Source organism: Hylobates moloch, unplaced genomic scaffold (genome assembly GCF_009828535.3).
Source record: "Hylobates moloch isolate HMO894 unplaced genomic scaffold, HMol_V3 SCAFFOLD_21, whole genome shotgun sequence".
NCBI lineage: Eukaryota > Metazoa > Chordata > Mammalia > Primates > Hylobatidae > Hylobates > Hylobates moloch.
In genome coordinates, this window is record NW_026652296.1 from 36,389,694 (window position 1) to 36,411,287 (window position 21,594).

Genomic DNA, 21,594 nt, shown 5'->3' on the forward strand with positions numbered 1-21,594 from the left:
GAATGGAAGAGCCACCATCCTTCTCTTTGTCCCTCCATACTCCTGGTCTGCCTGTTCTCTGATTTTTTAGAGATTTCTAAGTGTGGTCTAAGCTCTCACGGGAGTGATGTAGTACCCTGGGTAGACTCCCAAACACCCGTCCATCAGCTGAGTGGCCATTCCTGGCCCGTCTGCTGGCCTGATCCTCTTGACCATGGTGACCCCACGCTGCCTGGTGTGTAGAGGTGACTGAGGCCGAGTGAAGCTGGCAGCTCTGCTTGTCATTGTGGCATGGCCTCTTGACCATGGTGACCCCATGCAGCCCACCGTGTAGAGGTGACCGAGGCCGAGTGAAGCTGGTAACTCCGCTTGTCATGGTAGTATGGCCTCTCGACCATGGTGACCCCACGCTGCCCGGCATGTCGAGGTGAGCGAGGCCGAGCAAAGCTGGCAGCTCTGCTTGTCATCATAGCATGGCACCTCTTGCCCCAGGTGGGGTTTCCCTTCCTTCCTCTTTTGCTGTGAAGAGAGCTTTAAAGAAGCTGTTTTTGCTGTTGTCATAAACTTTTCCCCAATGCTTGGCTCCTTGGTGTTGAATTCTCTGCCTTGCTGGAGGCAGGGGGCAGGGGATAATTGGAAGATATTCCTCTCCACTTTGCTTTCCTCCAGCAGTGCTCTTTGGGAGCCTTCTGTGTACCATGTTGGGTGCCAGGTGCTGGGAATACAGTAGAGAAAAACACAGAAGGAAATCCCTGATCTCATGGAGCATATGTTCTAGTGGGGACAGACAGACCAGAAACATGACAGAAGCAGATTACACACTGTATGAGAAGCTGGTATGTGCTATGAGGAGCATGGAGTAGGGTAGGGGCCTGTGTTGGAGGGAGGTATCAGATATTCAGTTGGGTGGTCAGAGTGGGCCCCCTGGGTGGGAGATGGTTGGTGTTCCAGGTAGAGCAAAGAGCTGGTGAGAAGGCCCCAGATAGGGAGATGCTGGTGTGGTTAGGACCCAGCAGGGAGGGGCTGGTGTGAGGGATGCAGAAGGCACAAGGGAGAGAGGGGGCAAGAAGGTGCTGTGGCCAGGTTGCGGTCCTCAGAGGCTGCTGCCAGGACTTGGCTCTAGGTGAGAGGGGGCCATTGTGGAGCTCTGAGTAGAGGAAGGTCATGATCTGGCATGGCGGCTGGATTAGAGTAGACTACAGGGGTCAAGGGAGGGAGCAGGGGCGAGAGGATGGCGGCCCCAGCCAGGGTGGTAAGGAGGACATGGGGAGAAGGGTTCAATGGTGTCTTTTCAAAGTGGCCTCAGCAGAACTTGATGGTGGGTTGGGAGGCGTGACATACTGGCATGTGGATGGGAAGGACGAGTAGAGGCAGGAGTTTCTGGAGCCGTGTCTGTGAGTAGAAGGGCTCCAGGGCCCAGCTCAGGCCTCTGCTTCAGGGAGAGCCTGGTGGGCCCTGAGAGTGTCAGTGGGAGGTGTAGTGCCCTGTGCTGGACCATGGGATGGTGGCTCCAGTCCCAGGAAGGTCTCCCCTTGCTCCTTCCATCTTCTCTGTGAAGTACGAGGCCAGATCATCAGGTGTGAAACATGGGCACTTGCCCCCCACCACCCTAGGTGGACTCCAGTGGCTGTAGGGCTGTGAGTCACAGGGGTGAGGAGGTCCAGCTGCCCTGAGGCATTGGATGGGGGTGGGGAGCTGGGGAGGCTGCAAGGTGGGTGGGCACAGGCCCCAGGATGCTCTCAGGTGACAGGACTGCTGAAGGCCTTGCACTACCACATTTATATTTTTATATTTCTTTTGTACCATGATGTTTTCTGATATCCTAGAACAGTTGTTTCTTAACCCTTGTATTTCTGGCAACTGAGGATGTTGTTAGAAAGTGCCATCTGTATCAAAGAACCGAGAGTAGATGCTCAGTACACATTTTCTTCACATGTGTATTTATAGACAAATCTCTGGAATTGCATTATTTTGCAGCTTCAAAGAACCCCCGCTCTTGCTTGGTGTTCTGCATCCAAATACGAAGTTGCGACAGGCAGAAAGGCTGTTTGAAAATCAACTTATTGGACCGGAGTCCATAGCACATATTGGGGGTAAGTCTGAGCTGGGGGGGCCTTCCAGGCTGTCTGTTGTCTGAGGGGGCGGGTTCTGTAGGAGCAGCTGCAGTGGCACGCTGCCCCTGGACTGGGGCCCTGAACGTCCTTCTTAGCTGTGGACGTGGGAGTTGGCCCTCAGACATCACGTGGGAGGCCCTAGTGGCTCTTCCTGCTGGTCTCATCTGCCCAGGTTGCATGCCATTTTAGCACTGGGTGATTTTGAATTCATCTCTGTGGAACACTTTGTTGTGCTCAAAGTGTGAAAGGAAAAAGGCCAAATACAGATACTGATGTTTAGTTCATTTATCAAAGTTAAATAGGTATTTGACAGCACAGTATTTCTTAGTTCCATTTGCTTTGTATAGATTTCACTGTGAAATGAAGACAAATGGTTCTCAATATTTCCACTGTGTTTGTCTGTTTGAAAGCTCACTTTGATGGGTACACTTAAGGGTAATCATCTGCATCACACTTGCCCACGCCTCAGAACTAGAATTGGGTCTGGTTCTAATACTTGCGTCTCTAGCAACCTTGAACAAGGCATTTTCTGTTTGTTAAAATGAGAATTAAGTTTAGTATTGGGAAGGCACAGATAGTCACAGATAGTTTAAAACTTAACCTGGTGTGGGCTTGCTGAGCAGCTTCCTTGGAAGTGCTGCTTGTTATTCTGAAACACACTCTGTTCTCCAGGCAGTGGGTGGCTGTGGATACGTGCACACAGGGTGCTTCTGTTGTGCTCTCAAGGCCGGTCAGTGGCCTCTCTTCTAGTGACGTTTGACCAGCTTCTCTTGCCCGGGCCCTGTTATTTGACACAGGCCCCAAGGACTAGTCCATTTCTGCAGTTGGTTTGTTTTCTTGGCTGTCAAAGTCAAAATTGTTTCAAGAAGAGTAAATATCATGATAGAACTTTGTATTTCTCTTAAAAAGACATTGGCATTTATTTATGTAAATTGTATAAGCTTTAGCTTTTTTTTGGTGAAAAATCAAATATTGCTCTTTAAACTGAAACTTAACAGCAGTTGAAGTGCAAACCAATGATCTTACCTCCCAAAGAGAACACTTTCGTGTCTTTTTCCTTTTCACTGGGTTACTTCTCATTGTACTTTGTCACCAGGTCCCAGCTTTTTCTCTTTGATGAACTGGTGACATTTCTTGGCCAGGCACAGTGGGGTCCTCTCTGGTGGGTGTGAGCCGCAGGGACCTGCCACTGCTGTCTCTGCCACCTCGTTTGGAAGCTGCCCTGGGGGCTGGCTGGCAGGTTGCTGACAGTAGAAGGAGGTACTAGCTCTGGGGAGTGCTGGGAGAGAGTAATCACCAACTATAGCAGGCTTTATTTTATTTGTTTTTAAGTAGACTTTATTTTTAAGAGCAGTTTTAGGTTCACAGCAAAATTGAGCAGAAGGTACAGAGATTTTCTGAAAAAGAGTTTTTATTGTGATTGGGTGTTGCATTTCGTCAAATACTTTTTCTGCACACATGCCATGCACAGACTCCCACATGATCAACATCCCCCACCACAAAGGTACGTTTGTTAAAACTGATGTACTCACATCAATACGTCAGTAGTACTCAGTCTGTAGTTTACAGTAGGGTTCACTCTTGGTTTGATACGTTCTATGGGTTTGGACAAATGCCATGTATCCACCATTATGGTATCATACAGGGTGTTTTCACTGCCCTGAAAATCCTCTCTGCTCTGCCTGTTCATCCCACCCTTTTCTTTTAACCCATGGCAACCACTGATCTTTTTGTCATCTCCAGAGTTTTGCCTTTTCCAGAATGTTATGTAGTTGGACTCCCACAGTATGTAGCCTTTCCAGATTGGCATCTTTCACTTAGTAGTATGCATTTATTTAAAGTTCCTCCATGTCTTTCCATAGGTTGATAGCTCATTTCTTTTTAGCACTGAATAATATTCCATTGTATGGATGTGCCACAGTTTAGTTACCTACTGAAGTACATCTTGGTTGCTGCTAAGTTTTGGCAGTTATGAATAAGGCTGGTATAAACATCTGTGGGCAGGTTTTTGTGTGGATCTAAGTTTTCAGCTCATTTGGGTAAATACTGAAAAGCATAATTGCTGGATTGTATGGTAAGAGTTAAGTTTTGTAAGAAACTACTAAGCGTTTCCAAAGTGGCTGTACCATTTGCCTTCCCATTAACAATTAGTCAGAGTTCCTGATGCTCCATGTCCTCGTCAGCATTTGGTGGTGTCAGTGTTTTGGATTTTGGCCCTTTTAATAGGTGTGTAGTGGTATATCATTGTTTTAGTTTGCATTTCTCTGATGACATTTGATGTGGAATATCTTCATATGCCTACCTGCCATCTGTATATCTTCTTTGGTGATGTGTCTGTTCAGGCCTTTTGCCCATTTTTGTAACTGGGTTGCTCATTTTCTTATTGTTGAGTTTTAAGAGTTGTTTGTGTATTTTGGATAATAGTTCTTTATCAGACATGTCATTTGCAAATATTTTCTCCCAGTCTGGCGTCTCATTCTTTTGACAGTATCTTCTGTAGAGCAAGAGTTTTTCATTTTAATGAAGTTTCGCTTATTAATTATTTCTTCATGTATCTCACCTTGGTGTTATATCTAAAAATTCATCATCATACCCAAGGTCACCTAGATTTTCTCCTATGTTATCTTCTAGGAATTTGTTTTGTATTTTACATTTAGGTCTGTGATCCATTTTGAATTCCATTTTTGTGAAGGGTATAAGGTCTGTGTCTAGATTTATTTGTTTGCATGTAGATGCAAACAAATTTGTTTCAGCACCATTTGTGGAAAACACTGTCTTTTCTCCATTATGTATAGCCTTTACTCCTTTGTCAAAAGATCAGTTGATTGTATTTATGTGGGTCTGTCTCTGGGCTGAAAATTTTATCTGTTCCATTGATTTATTTTTCTATTCTTTTGCTAATACCACATTGTCTTGATTACTGTAGCTTTTTTTTTTTTTTTTTTTTTTTGAGACAGAGTCTCGCTCTGTCGCCCAGGCTGGAGTGCAGTGGCGCAATCTCGGCTCACTGCAAGCTCTGCCTCCCAGGTTCACACCATTCTCCTGCCTCAGCCTCTCCGAGTAGCTGGGACTACAGGCGCCCGCCACCACGCCTGGCTAATTTTTTGTATTTTTAGTAGAGACGGGGTTTCACCATGGTCTCGATCTCCTGACCTCGTGATCTGCCCACCTCAGCCTCCCAAAGTGCTGGGATTACAAGTGTGAGCCACCGCGCCTGGCCTACTGTAGCTTTATAGAGAATCTTGAAGTTGAGTAGTTTCAGTCCTCTGACTTTATTCTTTTCCTTCATTATTGTGTTGGATATTTTGAGTCTTTGCCCTCTCCATATGAACTTTAGGATTAATTTGTCTGTGTCTACAAAATAACTTGCTAGGATTTTGATTGGGATTGCATTGAATCTATAGATTAAGGTTGGGAAAAACTGACATCTTGACAATATTGAGTCTTCCTATCCATGAACATGGAATATCTCTCCATTTATTTAGTTCTTTGATTTCTTTCATCAGAATTTTGTAGTTTTCCTTATATAGACCTTGTGCATATTATATTATATTTATACCTAAGTATGCCAGTCTTTTGGATGCTAATGTACATGGGGTTGTGTTTTCAATTCCAAATTCCATTTGTTCATTGTTAGTATAAAGGAAGGTGAGTCATTATCTTGCAGTATCCTGCAACCTTGCTATAATTGCTTAGTTCCAGGAGGGATTTTTGTTGTTGTTGATTCTTTCAGATTTTCTACCTAGACAATTATATCACTTGCAAACAAAGACAGTTTTATTTCTTTCTTCTCAATCTGTACACCTTTTGTTTCCTTTTCATGCCTTATTGCATTAGCTAGGTCTTCCAGTATGATATTGAAAAGGAGTGGTGATAGGGGTATCTTTGCCTTGTTCTTGATCTTAGCAGGAAAGCTTCTAGTTTGTCATCCATAAGTATGATGTTATATGTAGATTTTTTATAGATGTTCTTGATCAAGTTAAGAAAGTTTCCCTCTACTCCCAGCTTACTGAGAGTTTTTAATCATGAATAGGTGTTGGATGTTACTAGATGTTTTTTTCTGTATCTGTTGATATGATCATGTGATTATTCTTGTTTAGATTGTTGAAGTCTGTAACTGTGATAGTGGATTCTGTTTTTCCTTGCAGTTTCATCAGTTTTTGTCTCACATATTGGTGCTGTATTGTGAAGCATATACACATTAAAGGTTCTTATGTCTTTTTGAGGAATTGACCCTTTTGTCATTGTGTGATGCTCCTCTTTATCCCTGATAACTTTCCTTGGTCTGAAGTCTTCTCTGTCTGAATTTAATACAGCTACTCTGGCTTGCTTTTGGTTAGTGTTAACATGACGTGCTTTCTTCATCCCTTCACTTTTAATCTATATATGTCTTTATATTTAAAGTGGGTTTCTTGTATACAACATAGAGTTGGGTTTTGTTTTTTGAATAATTCTGGCAATGTCTCTCTTTCAGTTGGTGTATTTAGACCATTTATGTTTAAAGTGATTATTGATATATTGGATTAATATCTACCGTATTTGTTACTGTTTTCTATTCTTTGCCCTTATTCTTTGTTTCTATTTTTGCATTCTACTCTTTTTGTCTTTTGTAGTTTTAAACTGAGTATTTTATATGATTCCATTTTCTCTCCTTTCTTAGCATATCAGTTATACTTCTTTTTTTACTTTTTGTAGTGGTGGTTACCCTTGAGTTTGCAATATACATTTGAAAACTAAGGAATGTTTCATGAATTTGTGTATCATCATTGCTCAAGGGGCATGCTAGTCTTCTCTGTATCGTTCTAATTTTAGTATATGTGCTGCTGAAGTAAGCGCTTAATGTGCTGTAATTTTCTCTTGAAGGATTTCTGGCAGTTCTCCTTTAGTTGGATATAATCAATATCAGCAGCAGACATTGATGTGAGGTGAATATGAACTCATGCCCCTAAGTGCTGAGTGTCAGCTTGAGTGCTTCAGGACTGGAGAAGATCCTCACAGTTCTCATCACTGACTGGTATCTGCTGCACCCTTGCTCTTGAGTCAGGTTCACGCCCACAGGCTGCTTCCCTAGGCCCCCGCAGTTTTATCGCTTTAAGTTTAAAGGATTTTTTATATTCCCAGAAATTGCTTCTCTTTCATCTTGAGAATTGGCATTTCCTCTAGAGGGGCAGGGGAAACACACAAACAAGTCCTCTTGCAGGAGAATGTGGCTTAGTCACATTTCTTTTTTTTTTTTTTATTTTTCTTTATTTTATTTTATTTATTTTTATTTTTATTTTTAAATTTTTTTGCACACAAAAACAATAAACATTTTCTAAAAATACATACAAACAAAAAGATGCATATCAGACATATTAGGAAGGTTGCACATGGGAAGTCGGGGAATAGAAATGGGGGGTGGGAGTTAAAATAAATGAGAGAGGGACTTTATATGGATCAGTGATAATAACTCAATCCTCAATTTGACAAAGAAGAGGGAGAAGGAAGAGGAAGAAAAAGAAAGTGGGATAAAGGATCAGAAAGGGAGGAAAATAGAAAAAATTAGAGTATGACTCCAGGGTAGACCTGTTTTGTTGTCACTGAGTTGGTTGGTTGGTTTGTCTGTTGTATTTTTCATGTTTTGCCATGTTGGCCAGACTGGTCTCGAACTCCTAGCCCGAAGTGATCAACCCGCCTCGCCCCCCAGAGTGCCGGGACCACAGGCGTGAGCCACCACGTCCAGCCCCCACATTGCTTCTGGCCTCCGTGGTAGACCTCCGAGACGGAGCGGCCGGGCAGAGGCGCTCCTCACTTCTTCCCAGACACGGGGCGGCCGGGCAGAGGCGCTCCTCACTTCCCAGACGGGGCGGCCAGGCAGAGACGCTCCTCACTTCTTCCCAGACTATAGGTGGCTGGGCAGAGGCGCTCCTCCGGGTAGAGGCCTCATTCCGCCGGTGGGCGGGCGGTCCCACCAGGCCGGGTGGAGGGGACACGGGGCGGCCGGGCAGAGGCGCTTCTCACTTCCCAGACGGGGCGGCCAGGCAGAGACGCTCCTCACTTCTTCCCAGACGATAGGTGGCTGGGCAGAGGCGCTCCTCACTTCCCAGACGATGGGTGGCCGGGCAGAGGCGCTCCTCACTTCCCAGACGATGGGCGGCCGGGCAGAGGGGCTCCTCACTTCCCAGACGATGGGTGGCCGGGCAGAGGCGCTCCTCACTTCCCAGACGGGGCGGTCGGGCAGAGGCGCTCCTCACTTCCCAGACGATGGGTGGCTGGGCAGAGGCGCTCCTCACTTCTTCCCAGACGGGGCGGCCGGGCAGAGGTGCTCCTCACTTCCCAGACGGGGCGGCCGGGCAGAGGCGCTCCTCACTTCTTCCCGGCCGGGGCGGCCGGGCAGAGGTGCTCCTCACTTCCCAGACGGGGTGGCCGGGCAGAGGCGCTCCTCACTTCTTCCCAGACGGGGCGGCCGGGCAGAGGCGCTCCTCACTTCTTCCCAGACGGGGCGGCCGGGCAGAGGCGCTCCTCACTTCCCAGACGATGGGTGGCCGGGCAGAGGCGCTCCTCACTTTAGTCACATTTCTTAGGCTAACATTGCTCTTCCTCCTTTTTCTGTTTTTAAATAGATGTGATGTTTACTGGGACAGCAGATGGCCGGGTCGTAAAACTTGAAAATGGTGAAATAGAGACCATTGCCCGGTTTGGTTCGGGCCCTTGCAGTAAGTTGGTGATAATCCCTCGACGTGTCTCTTCCAGTCTTTCAGAAAAATGTCAGATGGCTGTGTGGAACTGCTTTTCCCTAGAATGCCTGTGGGAGAAAAAGAACCTCTGACCATCTAGTAGATGGAACATGACGTCACCACAAGCTCTTCATTTGCCTGGTGGTCCTTGGGCCTCACGGTGCCTGATGGTCACCTGCAGTTCCCATTTTGCAGCTGGGCAGTGGCCATGGCCCCTGCTTGGTACTGCGTGGGCCTCCCCCCTCACCATTTTACTGGGGTCCCTGTTTACCTTTGTGGTACGTCAGAGGCTGATAGGTGTTATCACAGTGCTGCTGTGGAAAAGCAGGTGGCCTTGTCATTACTCGGATGTGTAAGTGTTATTCTGCTTTGGTCTCAGGAATTTCAGCCCTGTAAGTGAGAATATCCTTAAGTCATTCAAATTTTGGAAAACTAGAGTAGAAGACTCACTGTTTAAAACTGATAGTCTATAGACTTAATAGTTACTATTTTTTAATAGCTGGAATGTTTTTATTAAAGTGATGCATTTTAATAAACACAAACAACACAAAAGTACAAAGGAGAAAATAAAAATCACCTGAGTCTTTTCAGATGTAATTGTTTTGAACATTTTAGTGGCTGACTTTTCAGAAATCCTTTTGTTCATGGGCATCCACACCCACATGTATGATGGAATTATACTCTACATCAGTTCTTTAATCTGCCTTTTTCCGTGCCATTTTGGCAGTAAGCACCCTGCAGTGAGCATCCCACAGTGAACACCCTGCAATAAGCATTTGCAGTGAGCACCTATGCTGAGCACCTACAATAGCACCTGGAGTGAGCACCCATGGTGAGCACCCTACAGTAAGCAGCTGCAGTGAGCACCCCACAGTGAACACCCTGCAATAAGCACCTACAGTGAGCACCTATGGTGAACACCTGCAGTGGTACTCGCAATGAGCACCCCACAGTTAATGCCCTGCAAAAGCACCTGTAGTGAGCACCCTGCAGTAAGCACCTGTAGTGAGCACCCTGCAGTAAGCACCTGTAGTAAGCACCCCACAGTGAACACCCTGCAATAAGCACCTGCAGTGAGTACCTCACGTGAATACCCTGCAGTAAGCACCTTCAGTGAGCACCCCAGTGAACACCTTGCAATAAGCACCTGCAGTGAGCACCCCACAGTGAACACCCTGCAATAACACCCTGCAATAAGCACCTGCAGTGAGTACCTCACAGTGAACACCCTGCAGTAAGCACCTGCAGTGAGCACCCCACAGTGAACACCTTGCAATAAGCACCTGCAGTGAGTACCCCACAGTGAACACCCTGCAATAACCACTGCAGTGAGCACCCCACAGTGAACACCCTGCAATAAGCACCTGCAGTGAGCACTCCACGCGAACACCCTGCAGTAAGCACCCGTAGCGAGCACCCCACAGTGGAAACCCTGCAGTAAGCACCTGCAGTGAGCACTCTGCAATAAGCACCTGCAGTGAGTACCCCACAGTGAACACCCTGCAATAAACACCTGCAGTGAGCACCTCACAGTGAACACCCTGCAGTAAGCACCCCGCAGTAAGCACCTGCAGTGAGCACTCCACATGAACACCCTGCAGTAAGCACCTGCAGTGAGCACCCCACAATGAACACCTTGCAATAAGCACCTGCAGTGAGCACCTACAGGGCAGTTGTAGCTCTAATGCCATGGTCTTGTCTTGTTCTGTACAGCATGATGTATGGGAAGGGATGGATGAGATGCTTGGAACTGAGGACAGCACAGGTAGAATTTGGGACCAGCTACCAATCCCCATCTGTTTGTTTTTCTAGAAACCCGAGATGATGAGCCTGTGTGTGGGAGACCCCTGGGTGTCCGTGCAGGGCCCAATGGGACTCTCTTTGTGGCTGATGCATACAAGGGACTATTTGAAGTAAATCCCTGGAAACGTATGTGACAATATCTTGTTTTCTTCTATGAAGATTTTAGATCTTTTAAACAATATATGTATGTGTAGACTTAATAAGATTTGTTAACAACAGTCTACTAAAGACTCTGATATTTCTTATTCACTGAACAGTACTGAAAACATTGCCTGCAAAAGTCAGCTAGTTTTAAATACCAGAAAACTCCCTACCCATGATTCCATTTGGCCCTTACCCTAATTTCCTCCTAGTATTTATATTTTAGCCACAGGGTCTCAAAACGACTTACTTTGAGGAAGTTAGACCTCTTTCTGTCCTTATTTTTCTGTGTGTCTCTCTGCATCTTGTCTATTTGTTTTCTCTCTTTTTCTTCTCTGTGGCCCTCCCCTTTGTCTCTTCCTTTCTATTTTCTCCTGTAGTTCCTCCTCTTCTCTCCCCTGACTGCTCATGAGTCCCCTTGACCAGGCTGTAATACGTTCTGTGTGTCTCAGTGGAGGTTCCTGCTGGGGAGGAGTCCGTTGTCTTATGCAGTGCATGGGGGCCCGAACATAGGCCTTGCAGCCCAGCTGCTTGGGGGCGTTCCACTCTGCTGGCCACCAGCTGCGACTGCAGGTCCCTGGGTTGCTCTGTGCCCAGCTTCCTCATCAAATCGGGGTCATAGTAGCCCTGCCCGTGGGATTGTTGTAAGGTTTAAAGGCGATCACACCTCGAGAGTGCTTAGCACCCAATCCATGTTCTTTCTCTTACTTTTCAAAACTTACTACTGCTTTTTTTTTCTAAAAGCAGTTGAGTAGAATGTCATATTTCTCTCAAATAGAACTAACAAATAGAACTAAAGCCTGCCTAACACTTGCAATAGATGTTATCAAGTCAGTTGGCCTTATAAAAGAAAGAATTCCTCATCCTTGTAGAAAAGGTTCTGCCTTTAATGAAGTTAGTCTAAAAAAAATCATGTAACACCTAATATCGTTTTTACTATAAAAAGGAATAAATCTTCTGACAAATAACATGGAGAAGTTTCAGTTTTTCTTTTTAAATCAGTTAGGCTGGTTAATATTTTGAAATTATTGAGAAGTTCCTAGTTCAAGTCAATCTTTTTCTCTCCTTTTAAACTTCAGGTGAAGTGAAACTGCTGCTGTCCTCCGAGACACCCATTGAGGGGAAGAAAATGTCCTTTGTGAATGATCTTACGGTCACTCAGGATGGGAGGAAGATTTATTTCACCGATTCTAGCAGCAAATGGCAAAGACGAGACTACCTGCTTCTGGTGATGGAGGGCACAGATGACGGGCGGTGAGGCCTTGCTCCAGGTCTCCCATTTGTTGAGTTTACCAGCCAGGCCAGCTGCTTCAGCAGAGCCTGTTACTTCTAGGGACCAAGGGAGTATTTCCAGCATCATATTTCCGCTTCTAGGACAGGACCTTAGTGGCTTCTGGAGGCAGGTAAAGGATGTCACAAAATGGAACAAGATGCTTTCGTTTTCTTTGAGGAAATAAAACAGGCCAGTCCGTCTGAGGGTGCAAGTCTAGGCAGTCGGGAGAGAACCCGGAGGCAGGCCTGGGCTTTGGGTTGCCTCTCTGAGGGGGACTCCTGTCCAGCTCCCAGGTGAGCAAGAGAATTGACCTTGGGGTTCTCTGGAGGGGACACTGGATCTGCTGTGGATGGGGAAGGGCCCCCAGGGGCCAGCCTCGAATCAAGTTTGAGCAGGGGACCCAGGGCCTGTTGCTCCGGGTGAGGCGGAGTCACCTTCAGCAGGCCCATACCCTGAAGGCCCAGAGTGGGAGCCAGGGATTCTCCCCCATAACCCTCTGCTTTTGGTGTTCCACAGCCTGCTGGAGTACGATACTGTGACCAGGGAAGTAAAAGTTTTATTGGACCAGCTGCGGTTCCCGAATGGAGTCCAGCTGTCTCCTGCAGAAGACTTTGTCCTGGTGGCAGAAACAACGATGGCCAGGATCCGAAGGTGTGTTTGGGATTAGCTGAGCCGTCAGTTGCTGGCCAGAGCGCATCATGGCCGGGGTGGGGTGGGCATGGAAATGGGATCGACGGAAATCAGAGGCAGCAGCGCACCTTCTGCATGGCATGTTAAAGAAAATTCAAGGGTGTGCTTTCTTTCTCCCATTGCGAGTCGCAGTCTGGGAGAGTGTCTTAAGGCCGACTGGTGCAGGGCCTTGGTCCTCCCCCGACCTGCTTCCCCTGTGTTCATGCTGGGCCCTGTGCACAAAGGTTTCTTCTCAGCAGCTGTGCCTTTGTTCATGATGGACATAGTTAGAGCACTTCCCATATATATGTTTGGACCAAGACCAGTTTGGTGCTTGGCTTAAATTTTTTTCTTAAATTGAGGGGCTATGGTTCACTGTCTGCTTGGGTGAATTTTTCAGAGTCTACGTTTCTGGCCTAATGAAGGGCGGGGCTGATCTGTTTGTGGAGAACATGCCTGGATTTCCAGACAACATCCGGCCCAGCAGCTCTGGGGGGTACTGGGTCGGCATGTCGACCATCCGCCCTAACCCTGGGTTTTCCATGCTGGATTTCTTATCTGAGAGACCCTGGATTAAAAGGATGATTTTTAAGGTAACTATAAAAACTGTTACTCCAAGAAAGAAAATGGAAATGAATTGAATCATATTTTTTAACCCTTATGGCTTAAAAATCTAGTTCTGCTTGTAGTATTTGGCTTTGAATGACACTTAGAAACACATTTCATTCTTCATCTGAAATGCAGACTTAAACATTTGGACCCTTTGGTTCTTATGGTTTCCCCTTTTCTGGGTGTTTTTATTGTCACCCTCACCATCGCGGCTTTGGGCATCTGCCTGCCTGTTGATCTCTGGTTCCCTGTTTCTGGGTGTTTTGATTGCCACCCTCACCATCGTGGCTCTGGGCATCCGCGTGCCTGTCAGTCTTGCTCCTCCATCTGCCATGGCTGTGCCAGACCTTCTCTGCTCTCCACCCTCCTCTCTGCCTCCTCAGGGAAAGAGTCAGCAGATGCCCCTTCCTCCCCTCCCTGCAGGTGTGGCCACCCCTGTAACCCAGTCACCACAGCTGCCGTCCCGCCTGCTCCCTGCTGCCTTCTTGCAGCCTCACTGCCAGGCACCCTTCTCTATGGAGTTCCGCCCTTTGACCTCTTACCACACTCAAATCTTTCCCTTTAAAAAAAAAGTCACCCACCCCCACCAATGGCCAGCCATAGCCCCTTCAACACAACAGCCCCTTCAACACAGCCTTTAAATCTTGCCATTTTCCCAGTGGCTTCCATGAAGTACCCCACATCATAACTCAGCACGTTTACACTGTGGAGGGGTCACTTGCTGTCATGGGCACTTGCGTAATACAGAGATCTGCTTTTGCAGCAAGCTCCATGTCACAGGCTGAATAGGTATTTGAAATTGATACTGAGTATTTGAACAGATATGGAAATACTAGCTTATGGTCCTGGGGCTGACAGGCAGCAGTTGCTGAGTCCTGCTGCTGGGCTGTGTGTCTGGACCCCTCCTGGGGGCTGCGTGCACATTCTCAGTTAGACTGGCTCACGGCTTCAGTGATGTGAGTTCTGTGGGTCACCGTGTGGGAAGTCCTAATCTGCTGAGAAATCTGTGCTTCTCTTTGCCTGATTGGCTCCAGAGACAGCATCTGTTCCTGCTGGGACCTAGGGGGAGGCAGAATGGCAGGTGGGCTGGAACAGGGGTTTTAGAGGCTGCCAGACCAGCTGTGGGACCCTGGGCCGGGGACTTGGACTCTCTGCCTCAGGTGCTGTGTCTGTAAAGTGGAAAGAATAATAGTGCCTCGTCAGGTGCTGGGAACATTTAGTGAGAATCTGCACATAGTGCCCTTAGCATAGGGTAGTATGAGTGGTGGTTGTTTGTGTCTCTTCCTCTGAATAGAATATGCATACCATCAGAGCAGGTGTTTTTCTGTTTAGTTCATTTGTCATCCTCCACACTTGAAACAGTGCCTGGCACATGTAGGCACGAGGACGTACCATTGATTGAGGGCACAGTTAGGGAGGGGGCTGCAAGCATGAGGGAACACAGAGTCTTCCTGCGGCTGGGTGAGGAGGGCTGACGGGGAGGACCACGGCCCCATGGACTTGGAAAGAAGGTTCAGTTGTATTCAAAATATAATCCAAGTCATTGAAGATTTTCTTGTTTTTTGTTTTTGAGACAGTCTTGCTCTGTCACCCAGGCTGGAGTGCAGTGGCACGATCTTGGCTTACTGCAACCTCTGCCTCCTGGGCTCAAGCGATTCTCCTGCCTCAGCCTCCTGAGTAGCTGGGACTACAGGCGCCCACCACCACGCTCGGCTAATTTTTTGTATTTTTAGTAGAGACGAGTGTTCACCATGTTGGCCAGGCTGGTCTCGAACGCCTGATCTCAAGTAATCCACCTGCCTCAGCCTCCCAGAGTGCTGGGATTACAAGCATGAGCCACCATGCCCGGCCTGATTTTTTTTTTTTTTAATTTCGAGGCAGTATCAAAGCTGTGGAAAGAGGGAGGGTACAAGGAATTTTTTTCCCAGCACTGTTTTCGAGTTAGCTGCTGGCCTAATGCCCTGTCACTCACTGCAGATGCCCGAGCATGTGTTTGGCATGTTCTCCTTCATCACCACCAATTGAAACCAAGAGATGCCCACAGCTCCCCTCTGACTGTCCGGTCTGCAAGCCCCATTCAGTTTGCCAGTTGTCCCCGTGTTGTCCTTTATAACAAACGATTCAACCCAGGATCAGGAGTGGTGTTTAGTTGTCAGCTCTGTTTAATCTCCTTCAGTCTGGGGGATATTCAGCTCCTGTCTTTTTTTGAATTTTTGGTCTTGATCCTTTGAAAGCGTACAGGTCAGCTGTGTCCCAGAATGTCCCTCCAGTAGGGTTTGTTGTTCATGTTTAGATTCTGGTCTCGCATCGTTGGCAGCAGTGACGCAGCAGTGAAGCTGTGCTCATCTTGGCGTGGCTGTCATGAGGGTGTGATACCAGTTTGCTCTGTTGGGGGGGTGGCAACTTCAGCCACCTGATTCAGGCAGGGAATGCCAGGTGTCTCCACCTGGACATGGTTCTTTCATGTCTAATTACTGAGTTGCTCGCAGAGAGGTGGTTTCTGTAAGTAATCACCAGTGCCATCTTACGGTTTCCCATGTTCTTAATGGTGATTATGTTACAGTCATCATTGATTTTGATGCTCAAATTACCCATCTGTGGCCAGGAGGAGCCCCTTCAGTGTGGCTTCTGGGCCTTTGGGCATGTCCTGTTGTCTTGGGCTAGCTCCTCACTTTCCAGCATATCAGTCGTTTCAGTTTCCTGTCGTATTGTCCCTGCTCCAGCTCTGCAATCGGCCATTTCTTCCAGGAGCCCTGGTTCCCTGTGGAGGAGATCTGGGTGCTGAGTGTACTCACTGCCTTGGGTGTTGCTGCTCCCAGGTCCCCAAGGGACAACGCTGGGAATATAGGCACATGATGCATACTCACATATACCTGCATGCGTAGACATCACACACACGCCACTCACGCTTATGCCTGCATCTGTCATCTGTAAATTGAAAACCATGACAACACCACAGGACTGATCCAAGTTTCCTCCCCTTATTTCTCCCCCTATTTGTACCTCTCTAACAGTGAGAAACCTGGATCCCATTGTCCTCCCTAGGTTTACCTGTTCAACCATTTTCTGTGCATGTGACCAATCTGTGGCTGCTGTGCCCTGTCACATGGCCCCAACCAGGGGTGTAGCACCCCATGCAGGGCTGTCCCCTTTCTCCCTGACCGTGTGCTGGAGGCTGCCTTTTGCATCAAGGGTTGTGATCCCTGCACCGGGCTGTCCCTGGGTGTACACCTCCTCAGCTTCATGGGCTCTCACAGCCTGATCTGGGCCTCACTGTGGGGACACCTCCTCACCCACTGTGGGCCCTGAGCCCATGCCAGGCCACCCCCCTGCAGGGACACCTCCTCACCTAAGTGGAGTGGGCTGGTCTGGGTCACCATGGTCTGCCATCCCCTGCACACATGTACCCTGCTCAGCCCCATGCTCCTGATGGAGTTGTTTAGGAGGGGAGTGATTTAGTACAAAGAATGTTTTTAAAGAGAACTGCGGCTACTGCAAGGAGAACAGCTTGCAGCAGGGCTCAGCTGGCTGTGGGAGCCTGTGTGGAAGCTGTCTCAGTGACTGGGGAGAGGCGGCAGGGCAGGGCCCAGGCCAGGGACACACACAACAGATGGCAAGATTGGCAGCTGGCCTTGTAGGGCACAGAGAGACCGGGATCAAGGGAGGGCTGGGGTCCTGGCCTTGTCTCCAGACTGAGGAGGCTGTTGAATTTGAAGTGCTGTTAGAAAGTCCAGGCAGACCTGGGTCCCAGACAGTGAGAGACTTAGCACTGGTGTTGGAAATGGAGATGGCGATTTGAGAGCTTTCTGGGAAAGTGACTAGTTGTAATAGTGAGAGAGGATGAGATCTCTTAGGGAGAAGAGAGAAGAGAGGAGAGTGGGAAGGATCCACGGCCGAACAGCAGGAGGTGGCATTTCGTGGGTAGTGGGAAACCTTGGCAATTTTTTGAGCTGTGATGCAGTTGATCTATCGCTGTTGAACCTAGAGTCTAGTCAGCTTGTCTGTCTGCTTCAACATTTCCAGTGACTGGGAGACATTATTCGTTGGACACTTGTTTGGGTATTTTCCCTTGTATTAAAAGCTAGAAATCTGTCTGTTAATTTCCATTCCTTGGTCTTAGGCAGTGGAGTGCCTTGTCATAATTTCCGACCAGGTGTCCTTCTGCTCTGCCAGAAATCACGCCTCTTGCCATCTGTTCTCTGCTTAAAACTCTTCAACAGTCCCGTGTGACCACAGAGTCCAGGGCTCTTTTGCCTCCATCCCTGGAGGCGTCCCTCAGGATCTGCACGCCATGCTTTGAGGAAAGCAGTGGAATTTTGCTTTCTGTTTTGGAAGCCATGTTGTGTGGTCTGTGGACCTGCTCGCTTTTTTTGAACGTGAGCTGCTCTCAAATCTCCATCATTTGCACCTTGCCTATTTGAAATGTTTTAAATCTAAACAGAAGACTTGTGTATTCCAGGGAAGCTGTGCCAGTTGTGATCTGGTGAGTGGAGGTCATTCTGAGCCTTGGCTCCAGTGCTGTGACCGCCTCGGATGTGATGTGTCTCTCTGGGTTCAGCCGGGACGTTGCTGTCCTTGTGCTGGGGAGCCTCTTTGGCCTGATCCTCACAGGGACAGGGGTGGGGTGCGGCCTGCTTTGGGGCCCCTGGGCTGGGAGTGGGAGCTGGGTTAGCTGTCCTGTGGGGCACTGCCCTGTGGGGCTGCCCTGTCATGGGAAGGAGTCAGACCGTTCCTGGATGGTGGGGGTGGCGCGATTGATCTGCGCACAGCATTCTTGGCCAGCTGGTGAACTCTCCCTGCACTGTGCTTCCCTCTAGCTCTTTAGTCAAGAGACGGTGATGAAGTTTGTGCCGCGGTACAGCCTCGTCCTAGAACTCAGCGACAGTGGTGCCTTCCGGAGAAGCCTGCATGATCCCGACGGGCTGGTGGCCACCTACATCAGCGAGGTGCACGAGCATGATGGGCACCTGTACCTGGGCTCTTTCAGGTCACCCTTCCTCTGCAGACTCAGCCTCCAGGCTGTTTAGCCCTCCCGGATAGCTGCTCCTGCCACGCAGGCCAGGAGTCTTCACACTCAGGCACCAGGCCTGGTCCAGGAGGAGCTGTGGACACAGTCGTGGTTCAAGTGTCCACATGCACCTGTCAGTCCCTGAGGGGTGGTGGGCATGGCTGCTTCATCCCTCGAGGATGCCCGGGCCCCACCTGGGCTCATCTTTCTGTTTAGAGGGAAGCATAACATATCTGCCATGAGGAACATAAATTCATGTAAAGCCATTTTCTCTTAAAAAAACAAAACAAAGCTTTCTAAGTACAATCATTCTCTAGGACTTGGGAAGCTCCTTGCACTTGGAACAGGGCTCAGGCGAGTGCAGCAGTAACGCACTACCCAGAGAGCTTGCTGCTGCAGCCCTGTCCTGTGGCCTCAAAGTCCTTCTTCACTATTGTATAATGTGTGGTCATACCTTTGTTGGGGTGGGGATGGAAGAGCAGAGGGAGCATGGCCCAAGGGTGTTGAGGCCAGCGGTGAGAGCCGTGTAAGCCAAGACATGGAACTGTGTTCTCAAGGGTTGTGTGGAACGTGGGCTCTCCATAGTGTGGTATGAAAAGCGTGTTGACTCCAGCAGCTCAGAGAGGACTTGGCTGGGTTCTTTCTGTGAATATCTCTGCACTGACCATGCTGGAATTGGATGATTCTGCAATTCGGTACCTACTGCAGGGGTCCGTTTAGTAACGTCTGTGACCTTCGTTCTTGACCTCTAGACCCCAAGATGTGAACAGTGCACGTGTTAATGTCATCTTTGCTCCTGTGTTATAAGCTCCAAGTTGCTGTATATTTTCACAAGTATGTCTACACACTGGTCATGATTTTGATAATAAATAATGATAAATCGATTTCTGCTGATTAACCTTTTTTGATGGTGTGGCCTGGGAGTTTCTTCTCTACTTTAATTAACAGTACTGAAATTTAATTCCATCAGGTGTTGATGTAAGGATTGTCTTTGGTGAGGATGATGTTTTAAGGCCAAGCAGTCCATCTGACTAGCTCAGGAGGGAAGCCGCGGGACCTCTCTCAGGCAGCTGTCTTCAGGCAGGGAGAAGGTGGCCTTAGGCCATCTGCTCTTGATGTTGACTCCCTCTGGCATAAGTTGGTATTACACTTCCCTCCTGTTTCCCAGCCTACGAAACGGGGCTGACATCTGTTCCTTTCTTTCCTGGGTATTTGTGAGAGTAACAAGAGATTGTGTCTCCAAAGATGTTTGTAATAACTTCACAGAGACAATATTTTAAATAGATATAAAAGAAAAAAATGAGATAAATATGTAATGATAGAAAAATTCAGAGAACTGATAGCTGTGGTAACATCGGGACCATCTGTGTGCACTGGCTGGCCTTGGACTCCTGTGCCATCCTCTCCCCTGAGTGGTGGCCAGGCCCCGTGTTGGGGGAAGAGAGTCGGGAGTCCGATAGTTAATTCCTTCAGCGCTGGCCAGGCCTCATGTTAGGGGAAGAGAGTCGGGAGTCTGATGGTGAATTCCCCCAGCTCTGGCCAGGCCCCGTGTTGGGGGAAGAGAGTCGGGAGTCCGATAGTTAATTCCTTCAGCGCTGGCCAGGCCTCATGTTAGGGGAAGAGAGTCGGGAGTCTGATGGTTAATTCCCCCAGCTCTGGCCAGGCCCCGTGTTGGGGGAAGAGAGTCGGGAGTCTGATGGTGAATTCCTTCAGCGCTGACCAGGCCCTGTGTTGGGGGAAGAGAGTCGGGAGTCCGATAGTTAATTCCTTCAGCGCTGGCCAGGCCCTGTGTTGGGGGAAGAGAGTCAGGAGTGTCCCTGCTTCTCCAGGCTGGCTCCTGGAGGCAGCACCAGTAGGACAGAGGCAAAGATTGGCTTCTGTCTAATTGGTGTGACCCACATTGTGTCAGATAAACAACTCATTTTTGTGTGACTCTATAGGAAAGAAAATTAGTGGTCATTAGAAATACTTTTAGTAACAAATGGTGTGCCTTGTATGTCAATTATACAAAGAAAATAAGACAATACCTAATCATTCTGTCATACAAACTATTTAAATGTGCTGGGCTTATAGGTAGACTTCCCTTTTTAAATTGAGAACAGAGAGCTTTGCTTTCAGTGCTTAATTTTCACAAATATAAAGAAGGTGGCCAATTGTTTTTCACAGTTTTCAGCAATGAAGTCTTGATTTTGACTTAGCTGTTGATTTTCTGTCTCCAAGTGTCATTTCCTGTGTCTTATCTGGTAATTTGACATGGTGAGGTGTGAAATAGAGTCTTCTTATTAGGTTTAAATATGTGATATGCTTTTGCTGTAAACGTAAAACGGATTCGTTCTAACGTGAATTACTAACATGCTCTTAATCAGGTGACTCATTGTGTGCCTCTGTTATCCCTTACAGAAACTCCATCAAGATTCAGCTGTTATGTTTCACAGGACAGAGATCTCAGTTTGAGATTTTTATCATCAGCTTACACTTGCAGAGTGGTCTGTAGTTCTGAAAGTTGTTCACATACGCTGACTCTTAATGATTCCAGAAGACATGGCCTCATTGCACCAATGGGAACTGAGGCTCCAAGGGGTTAGGTTAGTGACTGCCAGAGTCACAGCTAGCACAGCTGAGCCAGCCTCCCGGGGATGTGACTGGAGAAAGCGCGGGTGAAGCTGGGAGCAAGGGCGACAGCGCCTGACTGGGCAGTGGCCCCTGCAGCCTATGGATCATGGCAGAGCACTGACTCGAACCTTGGCTGCACAGCAGAGTCCTCTGGGGCGCCCAGGGCTCAAGGTAGCCCAGTCTGGCACTTCCTCCAGTCTTCTTCCAATCCTGGTGCCCTCCAGCCCTCGGTGGCCTCTCCCTCCTCCTGCACCCCCAACACAGTCATCTTCAGTGGGGCGTCCTCTCTGGAGGGCTCTGGGGAGCGGTCTGCTGCTCTTCCCCCACTCAGGCAGCAGGGAGTCCTGCTGGGACTCCTGCAGTCCCTGGGAGGCCTGAACCTCAGGGAGGCATATCTGTGGCCCTGCTGCTCCTGGTGTGGACAGCTCACCTGTTCTGGGGCTTTGGCCTTCGGGGGGTTATAGCTAGCAGCTCAGGCTGGCCAGAGCCCCAGAGGAAGTAACTTCAGCTTGTGAGACCCCTTGGCAAGGGGGATCCCTGGTAAGGCTTGCCTCACCTCCTGACTCTCCCCTAAAAAGGCCGGCATGGCTGCTGCTGGCTGTTCATCTTGATTCCCAGCTATGTTCATCACGACAGGCCAAGGCGCCCAGTGGCCAACAGGGTCCCCAC

General features: G+C 48.3%; 1 protein-coding gene and 1 non-coding gene across 2 annotated transcripts in view; one reads left to right on the forward strand and one right to left on the reverse strand.

The window, feature by feature from the left end:
* The window catches only part of APMAP (adipocyte plasma membrane associated protein), a 30,922-nt gene extending 11,726 nt beyond the window's left edge, over positions 1 to 19,196 (forward strand). The window contains exons 3-9 of the mRNA XM_032143082.2: positions 1,957 to 2,072; positions 8,696 to 8,788; positions 10,622 to 10,738; positions 11,833 to 12,007; positions 12,543 to 12,677; positions 13,096 to 13,288; positions 18,122 to 19,196. Of these exons, the coding sequence (XP_031998973.1) occupies positions 1,957 to 2,072; positions 8,696 to 8,788; positions 10,622 to 10,738; positions 11,833 to 12,007; positions 12,543 to 12,677; positions 13,096 to 13,288; positions 18,122 to 18,331 (1,039 nt within the window). The 3' untranslated portion in view covers positions 18,332 to 19,196. The remainder of the gene's footprint in view (positions 1 to 1,956; positions 2,073 to 8,695; positions 8,789 to 10,621; positions 10,739 to 11,832; positions 12,008 to 12,542; positions 12,678 to 13,095; positions 13,289 to 18,121) is intronic.
* LOC116461596 (U6 spliceosomal RNA) lies at positions 6,823 to 6,929 on the reverse strand. The gene has a single exon (XR_004246128.1). It is a non-coding gene; the product is annotated as a U6 spliceosomal RNA (small nuclear RNA).
* Positions 19,197 to 21,594: the final 2,398 nt, after the last annotated feature.